The sequence below is a fragment of the Colletotrichum aenigma genome, assembly GCF_013390185.1.
Source record: "Colletotrichum aenigma strain Cg56 chromosome Unknown KSG_Cg56_contig22, whole genome shotgun sequence".
Lineage (NCBI taxonomy): Eukaryota > Fungi > Ascomycota > Sordariomycetes > Glomerellales > Glomerellaceae > Colletotrichum > Colletotrichum aenigma.
In genome coordinates, this window is record NW_023500928.1 from 21,095 (window position 1) to 32,177 (window position 11,083).

The 11,083-nt window shown below is 49.3% G+C and overlaps 3 protein-coding genes across 3 annotated transcripts; 1 reads left to right on the forward strand and 2 right to left on the reverse strand.

Moving 5' to 3' along the window:
* Positions 1 to 987: 987 nt before the first annotated feature.
* Positions 988 to 1,726, reverse strand: CGCA056_v015060 (PKS-NRPS hybrid synthetase; the record flags this gene model as incomplete). The annotated part of the gene is made up of 2 exons (XM_037330301.1): positions 988 to 1,410; positions 1,664 to 1,726. 2 exons carry the CDS (start codon positions 1,724 to 1,726, stop codon positions 988 to 990), a joined length of 486 nt encoding a protein of 161 aa, XP_037171309.1.
* A 1,159-nt stretch (positions 1,727 to 2,885) lies between these two features.
* On the reverse strand, positions 2,886 to 4,216 carry epoA-0 (putative epoxide hydrolase; the record flags this gene model as incomplete). The annotated part of the gene is made up of 4 exons (XM_037330302.1): positions 2,886 to 2,966; positions 3,019 to 3,283; positions 3,456 to 3,531; positions 3,586 to 4,216. The coding sequence occupies 4 exons, from the start codon at positions 4,214 to 4,216 to the stop codon at positions 2,886 to 2,888; spliced, it is 1,053 nt and encodes a 350-aa protein (XP_037171308.1).
* A 1,082-nt stretch (positions 4,217 to 5,298) lies between these two features.
* On the forward strand, positions 5,299 to 7,318 carry LIP3-1 (Lipase 3; the record flags this gene model as incomplete). The annotated part of the gene is made up of 3 exons (XM_037330303.1): positions 5,299 to 5,516; positions 5,592 to 5,821; positions 5,883 to 7,318. 3 exons carry the CDS (start codon positions 5,299 to 5,301, stop codon positions 7,316 to 7,318), a joined length of 1,884 nt encoding a protein of 627 aa, XP_037171307.1.
* Positions 7,319 to 11,083: the final 3,765 nt, after the last annotated feature.

Here is an 11,083-nt window from a genome sequence, read left to right on the forward strand (position 1 = left end):
TATTTGTTAGTGAACAGGTAGCGGATGAAAAACAGATGCTACTAAAGCCCTACTTGGGTGATCGTGTCCGTTGAGGGACGGCCTCGTCATTGCTACTAATTAACATCTCCCACTCGGTGTGTGGCTGTGATGAGGCTGCGGATTGGCTACTCTCTTGCGACCCTACCTCTTTTGTAAGCCTTGCGATAGTCGCTTTATCACGACTTCCCGGTGGACGGCCTCGCCGAATTACTTTCGAGGCTTCTGGTGGCGTTTTCCTGCGCTGCACCCCTAGACTATAATCCTCTGGTACGGCTAATCGAGCAGAGACAGGCTATGCTATGTTCTTCTGCTTACCACGGAGGGAGGTAACAATCTTGGGGTCTAGAATACGACGGTATGGATCTATAGAGGATGTTTCCCTTAGTCTCCAATGAGGATGGACGTCCCAGCTATAAGCCTTGCGTAGATTGTGTGGTAGCAAGGAACACCAAGCTCCACCGAGGTAGAACAGTCGTCTGTACAATCTGCAATAGGAGGGGGCCGTAGATGATCGCCGATCGGCAATGCTATCCTTGCTATCCGGTATTTGTTTACAATCAACCCTAAGCACTTCGAACAAAGCATACCTCGAAGTTCACCTAGGTATTCCGAACTGGCTTCAGCGTATTGACGGGCAGTTAGCACCTCATCCTCTGCACAGGACTGCGTAAACCGTAACTCTTAGTCTCGAATCATATTCTGCATAACATCGACGAGTCGGCTTAAGTGACTCAGGCTATTGAGGAGATAGCCTTTGATGTGATTGTTGCTAGACTCGGTCCCTGAGGTGACGCGAATACCAAAATTCTGATATTTTCGGATGTAGTAGCGAGCCCACTGAGCTCTAACGCGAAGGGATGTCCCGTAGAGATAACGTAATATTGGCCGCTGGTCATCTAACTCCTTATAGAGACTAGCCCATGCTTTCTAATAAGTAACCTCGGTCTCCGCAAAGATAGCGAGCTTCTACATTGCAAATAGTCCGTGATATGTATGGGGGATTGAATCGCTGGCGGGCGTGTGGATATACGCCTGGTCCTCGTCGCTTAATTCCGTTCTTAGTGTTCTCGAGGGCTCATTGTCGTCTTCATGGTCCGAGCTATTGCCGGTAACACCCTCTAGCCGTACTCCCTTTACCCACTTCTGCTTAGCCTTAAGCATAACATTGGAGTTGATATGATGGATGCAGAGCTGTTGCTGTACGTCGGCGAACTCGTAAGCTAAGGCGGCTTTCATCTGCTTATCATAGTCGGTGATAATGACATTTGGCAAGCAAACCGAATGTTGGTTAAGTAGTTGACGGATGCTCTTCGCGAGGAACTGGAACCCTTCCAATCTCTCGTTATTGGTAAGGCCGAAATCTGCGTTGAAGATAGATCCAGTGCATATCTGGCCAGTGGCTTAGAACAGCGGAAGCTCAAAGAGATTCGTGTTATATGTGTTATTAGAGCTGATCACCTCCGGGAAGCGCCTCCACATTGAGAGACAAAATGGGAATGTCGGATTGGAGGTCCAATTCGACCTCTCGGCAGCGCAGGGGCCACCCATTAATCGTATAGTCGATTATCGCGACCTACCCAACCTACGGTTAGAACCTCCTTCTTACACCTACGCAGTAGATTATATAATTCAATTGACCTACTTCGTCAACCCACGGTTCGAACCAATCGACCAATATCCCTGTGATAGGGATACCAACAGGCATCGTGTCAAGTAGCCTCTCACATTTTCCCGCGCGCTAATGACATCGAAATAATATCTGAGATGCCTGTCTAAAGCCACAAGTCAGCAACCGTGCCTAGTGCTGCCGAAAGATGTAAAGCTCTTCCGGACAATGAGGTTAGTCAGGTATAACGAGGCGCCCAAGCAGCAAAGAAGCAGTTCCGACATATATACAGCGCAAGGAATACACGTCTGGAGAGGGTCAGATTTCAGCAATTCGGCCATTTGACCCTGACAGAGGTCGACCCCTGTGACCTTCCTCAATGTGTCGTACGCTTACTAACGGAAGGGGCCCCTTTGCATTCGGAACCGGCCGCCGCTCCTATTAGTCACAACACGTACATTCCGCCATATTCGCTAAGCTCATCTCCAACGGTTTTCCATCGTCCTAGGTGTGCAATTTACCGACAGCTTTTTCGCCGTGGGCATTTTTCGCGTGCTGTGGATCTATGGCATTGAAGTTCGCCCCGGCACCCTAACACTGCTGGATTCGGATGATTGCACGGTCCGGGAGCTCTCTGGACTATAGTCTAGGGTCAAATTGAATTGCCATGTTTTGGCTGAGGCGTCATCGAAGAATGAGTGGGCCTAGTAGAGAGAATCTATAGGCAGTGAGCAAATCCCCTCGTATGAATTTTGTACGTTTCACCAGCAGCTAGTTGACGGCAAAGCAACATGTATCCGTATCCTTGAAGTCGGCGCTACCGTAGCACGTCTTTCGTGAACAGAAATAAACGGAAATGCACGATGACTGGCTTATGCATCGAGCGTCATCTTGCCAAGGTTTGAAAATGAACGAGATAGTGCTCCTGCGCCTCTCCGTGCCCGAACTCGCCTGGGATTGACTTTCACATGTCCTCATAACAACAACTGTAATGTGCCCTGATTGTGCCTTTGCAGTTCGGCAAGCGGACTTATGTCTCATTGTATCGCAAATCTGACTTGAATAATCAAACCGAGAATTTCTGTAGTAAAGAATAGTGCGGGGTCCTACTGAACCGGGAACAGGATATGCTCGTACAAATTAAGCATCATTTTAGCACATCGGTGATATTCTATATATAAGGTAAAAAGAGCAGCCAAGAAACATAACTTCCATCTCCGTAAAATGATGTCCTGTACAAACCCGATATGAGGCACTATCAAAACCCAGCAGCCCTCATAAAATCCTCTATATCGTGGAGGAATTCAATAGGTCGCTCAAAAGCTGCGAAGTGACCACCCTATAATGCTGTTAGGGGTCTCATGCACAAAAGTTTCGAGGCAATCTCTCACATTTTCATGCTGACGGTAGAACACCAGATTGCCATGCTTTCGGGCCAGCTTTTGTGGTACGGGTACAAGCTCTTTCATAAACCAGGAGTATCCAAATGGCTGCCTGAAAGCAGGGAATGAGTACTGGTGGCTATCGATAAAGGTCCCGCGGTACGTATATATGCACCGTGGCATGGTGTCCGTGAGCCAATAAAGCGTCACATTAGTCAAAAGCTCGTCAATGCCAATCGGATCATCGGGCCATTCTAAAAACTTTTCACCCATCCTATGTAAGAAGTTAAACACTGTCTGCGCAGTTGGAGCTTGGAGCATTGTGGATTCACCATGCCAAAAGGGCAAGGGGGCTGGAAGAAACCATAGCCCCGATTGTAGCCGGCCTCGTACTTTGGAGCAAGGCGGCTCCTGTGGTTGGCGTTAAGAACCGACGTCCCACGTACTCGATAGCCTCCTTGTCTTTGGATGATAGGGAAGGGTCATCGACGCTCGGCATTTCGAGACTCGGCAGCAGATTGACTTATCGTTATCAGCACGGGGACTACAAACTGATTTTGACGACTAGAGTCTTACGGTGAATGGCTGCGACTGAGTCGTAGTTTGTTGCAAGTATTGAAGCTATCAGTGATCCGACATCTCCTCCCTGCACGGCATACCGACTGAACCCGAGCGCGATCATCGCCTTGTTGATCACGCGTGCGGCATCTTGACTGGTATAGGCCTGCGCCTGGCCCGGTCCGGAGCTGAACAAGTATCCTGGGAGAGACGGAACGATGAAATGGTAAGGCAGCTCAGACGGGCTATACTTCTGCTGAACAATCTCCAGGACGGGCATGAATTCAAGGAAGCTGCCTGGCCACCCGTGAATCAGCACAATGGGGTAAGCATCCTCTCTTTCCGAAAATAGGCCAACAAAATGGAGGTCGATATTCTCCTTGTCGGTCTCGTCGGGGACCAGAATCTTGAAGTTGGGGAGTGCGTTAATGCGGTCTTCTTGGGCACGACAGTTGAAGTCGGTTAACCAGTAGCGCCTAGTCGAGGTAAGCCATTGGTGTGGGATGCCATAGCGTCCATCCTTGTGTTGGTTTTCCCAAGTCTCAGGTCCCGAACGGGTAACCTGCAAGACGGCCCGGAACTGAGAATAGTCGTCGTCTGGGATGGAAAGGGTGAAAGGGCGAGCGATACTAGGGACTGAGTATGGCATGGTGTACTCGGGCAAAGTGTTAAAGAATATGTAGCGGGTTCAGGATCAGTGCTGGCAAGTTGACAGGGAGGTTCCATTGCATTCTCGTTGCTACAAGCGATCGAACTGCTGAAGCTGCTACTTTTGTCTGCGTCTCCGCCCCTTTAAAGTAATGGGCTATTAAAAAGAAAAAGAAACGCCCCCCCCAACCCCCCCCCCAACCCCCCCCCCCCCCCACACGAATACATGTCAAATAGTCACACTATTATAGCATCTACTCAACTGAAGCTGCTACTTATCATTCCAGAAGGAAGGTAATCATGAAATCGAACATCCAGTCAACATTATTACAAATAATTCAGATCGAACTGAAATGCCCAAGCGTCGGATTCCACAAACGCCACAGTGGGGCTTTTCGGAGTCATACGGCACCAAGAAACCCATTCAGAAAGCCAGTTGTGCTTGACGAGCAGGGTTGTATAAGGATGCCTGAAAGTCAGGCTAAAAGCGGGGAGGTAGCTCGGTAACTTCCAATCAAAGTCATCTGTGGATCACCCCGATCTAGCTACGCGTCGGCGTGACTACATACGCAAAGTGATAGCGATGAATCAAGAATAATGCTAAAGGCTTCAGCATGACTCAAACCCTGGCTTTATGTCATGTTTCGTTATCAAGACCCACTACCCCGCAGCACTGTCGGCTTTTCACACCAATAGTGCTGGTGATTCGAATGGTGCTATGGGCTATTTGGCCTGTAAGATACCGTCGGGTTGGTTGTCCAGTTACTCGAGTCAGGGCATGCGCAGGGGCCACCTACGGCCACTTGATAGATTCTCAAATACCTACCTACCCAACCTCAGGATACATGCTACCTTTTACTCCGTACAGAATCAGGGGAATACAGTCATCTGATCTTTCGTCGTACCACGAATCGTTCCGGTCGGAACCAAGCACCCTGTGATAGGAACTCAAACAGATGCCAACAGCTGGTCACACTGACAAGCAAATCGGATGCTATAAATGCGTTTTCCGAGAGTTAATGGCACTCTCAATTATCTTGTTCTCTGATCCATCTAGTGCACCAAGCCTTGAGCCCCGTCAGGATGGAATCAATATTTCAGAGAGAGACTTTAGTCTCGGCAGCATTCCGAACAACAACAAATCCAGTTTTCACGCAAACCATCATCGGAAAGAAGTCGGCATTGTCCGAAGATGTCGAGGAATTCCGTGGCATCCCTTACGGCTACGTGAGCAGAAGATGGGAGCATTCCCGGCTGAGGGATCGATTGCCTAACGAGGTGTTCGACGCCACAAAAAATGGGTAAGCGGGTCTGCCCTTTTGCTCTTGGTCTTGTCTGTGCCGATATTGGTATAATGACCGCTAACCGAATCAAAGTCCCAAGTGTCCTGCGGCAGGGATACCCAATTCTCGATCGTTTCAGTCGTACCTGCCTTACCCGAGCGATGATGAGGACGAATTTGCGTGTTTGAACCTTTTGGTGGTCCGACCAAGCCCGGAGGCTGTGGCTAAGATCTCCGGCACTTCTCGACTGGTGAAGATACCTGTCATGGTGTGGATTCACGGCGGTGGTTTTGCAGATGGGTCATATAGCGACCCTGTTTGTGGTATATTGTAATCTGACGCTACCTTGTACTTAGTATCTTTGTCTAACCCGTCATCATTTAGATCCCTCACAGCTTGTACGCCGAGCTCTTGCTAAGGGCACGCCTTTCATCGCAATTGCCATGAATTACCGTCTTAACATCTTCGGCTTCGGCGCCTCATCCACGATGCTTGGGACGCAAGATTCTGATGGCTCTGTCAAGGGTGTCAACTTCGGCCTTTACGACCAGAAAGTCGCCCTTATCTGGATCAAACATCATGTTGGCGAGTTCGGCGGTGACCCTACCAGAATTACCATTATGGGCCAATCTGCTGGAGCAACATCTTGCCACGTTCACTTGCTCGAGGCTGAAGGGAGCTCTCGAAAGCCGTTATTTCAGAAGGCTGCCTTAATGTCAGGGGCTTTTGGTGGACTTGATGTGTCGCTCATCGAGAAGGCGGATGAGCGCTGGGAGAAACTCTGTCAATGGCTCTCGTTGCACGAACTAAGCCCAACGGATCGTCTGGAATCACTTAGGACCGTTCCCGTCCATGAATTGCTATACGCCGTATCTAAGCTTTGTTGGAGGTTTTTCACCCTCATCATCGACGGCTTAACCATCAGACAGACTGATTCAAACGGCAACGTCTCCATACATCTTGGGCACGATGACTGGGACACACATCTCAAGGACATCGGGGACGACGTCCAAGTTCTGTTGGGTGCTACGGCTCAAGAGTTTTACGGCTTCGTCCGTATGGCCAACTGGACCTTGGAGGATTTCAACACACTATTCAGACCGTCTTTTCCATCGCAGGGAGTGGCTGAGAGAATCGCAAAAGCATATGGCATTGTACGCACCTCCCCTAACGAGTCGATTCAAGAAGGACTAGTTCAATTCATCTCTGACGCAACCATGACGTACACCAAGACGTACCGCGCCGGGGAACTGCTGAAGGCCCGTCGTGGCGTGCGACAGAGGGCGTCCGGGACGAATGCTAGATGTGCCAGGATCCAGCAGTATCATGTGGAATTAGGTAATCCTTTTCTCGGCCCGATGCACAGGATTGCACATCACGGGGTGGACTTGATCTACTCATTTGGTAACTTCGAAGCCGCCTTGGAGAATTGCGACCGCGGTACCCCGGGAGGCTACGTCGAGCCCGGCTCAGATGGGCCGGGACATACTCCTAACCAACCGACTACTGCTCTAATACATCCCCCGACGAAAATGGGCCGCCAGCAAGGTCACAAATCACACGTGGAATTGAGTCGCGATATGCAAGACGACCTCGTTGATTTCATTGTGGGAGGGCCGTGTAATTCCGATGGTTGCGGACATGACGATCAAACGAAATTTTACTGTTCTGATCGATCAGTACGCGTGGGAAATTGGATCGACAGCGAGGTGTGGAATACGAGAAAGGAGAGATACGATGCTTTGGGGAGTGATGTTATTTCCATGGTTACCGCCTCCAAGAAACTCGTTGGGAGTGTCTTGAATATGCCATTGGAATAGCTGTTGCATATGATATTGTTAAGAGCCCCGCCACCGTGAGACCACGTAGGGGTCATTTCAGTATATAGAATCTAAGCTAAGGAATAGAGGTTTTGGAGCGGGGGTTCCGCAGAGGAAGAGCGCTCAAGTAGAACCTCCGTCCAGGCAGCGCGGTGAACCGTGGCAGTATCCGGGCTGAGGCCCGGATCCACTAATCGGGTCTAGCCCGTCACAGATGTACTATCAACCGTAACGCAGTTCAACGGCCGCCATAATTGAGAGCTTCTTAAAATTCCGAAAGCTACTAAGGTCCTGAAGCACGGAAGGATTCGAGGAATTCGGTAGTCTGTCAATCTCGTCCCATAGGCAGCCTCTCTCACTATCCCATCAACTGTGGAATGGTGTCAGTACATAGGTACGTACTCTGTTTGAGGGGTAACAATGTATTATATATTCTTCCTTATTACTTCGTAGTACTGTATTACCGTTTTAATTCCTCTTAATGCACTCAATTAAAAATCTGGAGAAGGATTAGCGTTGGAGAAAACCGGAGGCGTATGTCCCAACGCCGTTCTACAATTGGTGGTATAAAGAGCGTCACTGAATTCGCGGTTGATGTAGTGTACAGCCGTCATAGCCAAATCGCACACGCACGCTTACTAGGACTTCGGGCTTGAGCGGGGCCGGGCGGCGTCTTCTGGCCCATCGGTCTTGCGATCACTCGGGCACGTATTGCCGCGCTGTGCATCCTGCGCCCACCGTATCGTAGTTGCCTCCGGACAGCACCAGCTATCTCCGAAAAGCGTTAAAGAAGCCAGGCAGCAAGGCACCATCCCCGCCCGTGGTTGTAGTGAGGAAGGTCAGCTTTTGACACACTCAGGCGCGCAGGCTGCCGTTAAAAATCCTTACCGCGCAATGAAGGTTGTCAGTTCAATTGCGAAAATACGATGGGAGAGCGAGCTCCTCTGATCCTTTTCTCAGCGGCCGACTAACATAGAATTAGTCCTCCAAGAACTCTGCTTCTGTCCACGTGGCCATCGTTCACAATGCCAGCCTCCACTAAAATCCTCCACCAGCGAAGAAAGCATGCCATTACAACCTTTTGGACCCATGAGATTGGATTTGACGGGCAATTATGCTGTACATTTGTTACGGTCAGCTATCCGACAGTAGGGTCTGCTAACAGAAGCTGGGGATTGACACGTTATAACAGTACACTGGGTCGTAGGTCGTAGGCTGTAGTAGATCAGGTCTTCAGAGGCTAAGGTGATCAGTCTTAGACTCAACAAGTAATTCGCAGTGAAGGTGAGCTGAGAGTATCCGTGAGGATGAGTACAAAGTTGATTGCTGAAGAGCTATGGAAGTCTGACCATGAGCCAGGCTCAGGGTCATACTATATACAAGTTCTACACAGTATCTTCTGTGGTGGCTATGTAGGATATCCGTGCTATCCAACATATCCCATGGATAGCTGGGATAGTGGACATATCCAACATATCCATTCTTGTCCTGTATCCGTGTTACTCCCGAGGTCACGTGACCTGTACCATAGTTCTTCCCTTTCCGATGGTTCCTGGTTACACCTGTGTTACTGCTTACATATGTCTCGCGTTAGCCGCCGAGATCCCAGGCGGGGTTGTTCCAACGTGTTATGCCTAACGGGTCGTAACAACATTGGTCACGGGTGACTACCTTCAAAGGCCTACTGACTGTTCGAACGGCATGGCATTGTCAGGAATCCCACTCGTCCATCACTAAGATACCTACTACGTATAAAAAATTCCTCGTAGCATCGGCGGCCCGGCGGTAAAGGCGTCTCAAGAGGTGTCTCACCGGCATTCGCGGAACATATTCAATCGAGATTTTAAAGTAGGAACGAGGACTCCCAGCAAAACTTATCGCGTTCGACCAATCCATAGTCCGAATCTTATTGCTAAGCTCTTGATCGACTATGGATGACGAAGCATGGCCGGGTGCCTAGCGCTGGCTTAGCGTAACGTCCCGCACCCACTTTCCGGACACCCCCTCATTCCGGACACCCAAAAATTATGCCCCCATATATCAACGCAGTAACTTAAACCTAGGACTTCTGCTATTCTGATGCAACTACAATACAACTTTCGCTATCACTAGGGTTTTCAGACTCGCTGGATTCATTTATACTATTTACAAGTTCTCCCGCCTCGATTTGAGCCCTCCGAATAGCCTCAATATCAGCAAACTTCGAATTTGGGCTCATTTTGACCTTCTTGCGTTTCCTGGCCCTACTGGCATCAACCTCTGCTTGTAGTGCCTCAATATTTCGCTGGGCTACTGCCAGTTGGTATGCCTTCTCATCAAAGCCCTTCTGAACCTTCCGAAAAAGCAGGCGTTGCATATGCTCATCGTTATCCAGCTTGCTGAACAGGCTGAACTGATCCTGAAGCTCATCCCTCTTCTTGGGGGTTGACCAAGGGACTGCTGATGTATCTGCCGCCCATTTTTCGCTTGCTTTGCCATCAGAGAGCCCTTTGCAGACCTGACCAGCTGGTTTGGCAGGGGTTGAAGTGTTCTCAAGCAGCAGAGGGCTCATGAGGGGTCTAGCCATACTGATAGGCCACAAACCAGTCCATTTCCAGCCACTGATGATATTCTTGCTTGTCAGGGCTGCCTTACGCGCCTTGCCATAGCATACAACGAAATTTCTCTTGCCCACAACTGTACCAGCATCCCATTCAGTAAGTAATCCAAGCTCCTTCTTGTATGCTGCCTTGAGGGGCCCAAAAACCGACTGATCAAGTGGCTGAAGGACGTGTGACGTGTGTGCTGGCAAGAACAGCAAGTGTATCTTGTTTCTGAAGCATGTATACATGAAAGCAGTAGTCTCATGGCTTCTATGACCATCCAAGATCAACAATCTGACCTCTGAGGGGTCTGCTGGCTGGGTAGAAGGTATAAAGACCTCTGTCAACCACTTAACAGCTGTAGAGTCTGAAGTCCACCCGTTTTCTGTTGCTGTGAACTTCCAGGATTCGTATGGCGTCAGATCTAGAGGAAACCACTGCTGCTGGACACTCTTGCCCTTATATATAACAAGTGGGGGCAGTGCCTTGCCAGTTGCAGAGATACACTCAATCAGAGATGTCCAAGCACGCGATCCAGGCTGTTTCTTGCGGATAGAACGAGTTTCTGATGATCCAAGAACAAGCCTATTTGATCCTCTGCCTTCCAGAATACCAGACTCATCCATATTGTATCGATTGGAGGCTTTAATGGCTATGATCTCAGGGATGGCGAGGTGCTTGAACCATTGCCTGATGACATTAGTTGAGGCTCCGTTGATGCGCTGGGAATCAATTGCTCTGCTTCTCTGGACCCTTACAGATGGGTTTCTCTTGATAAAAGCCTGAACCCAGTTCTTCCCTAGAGGCTTGGCGTCTCCATGGATCTGTAGGATACGCTCAGCGAATTCCTTGAGTTGTTGATGGGTTGGTGGTAGGCCTAGGGCAGCCTGGATTCGAATCCATTCAGCCAAATGGCTTTCTTGGGTTGGAGAGAGCCTCTGTAGATCTGAGAAGGCAATATCTCTTGATTGGGTGCCTTGGATACGATCATAAAGAGTAGACTTTGGGACCCCATACTGCAATGCAGCTTTTCGCACGCTAAGCCCATTAGAGATCGCATTAAGAGCCCGATTAATCTCATACTCTGTATATTGACTTATATGGTCTAGAAGAAGATGTTAGATAAAGATGGAAATAAGTGAGATTAAGGTGGTGAAGCTATTCAGGATCAAAGTTGTAAAGA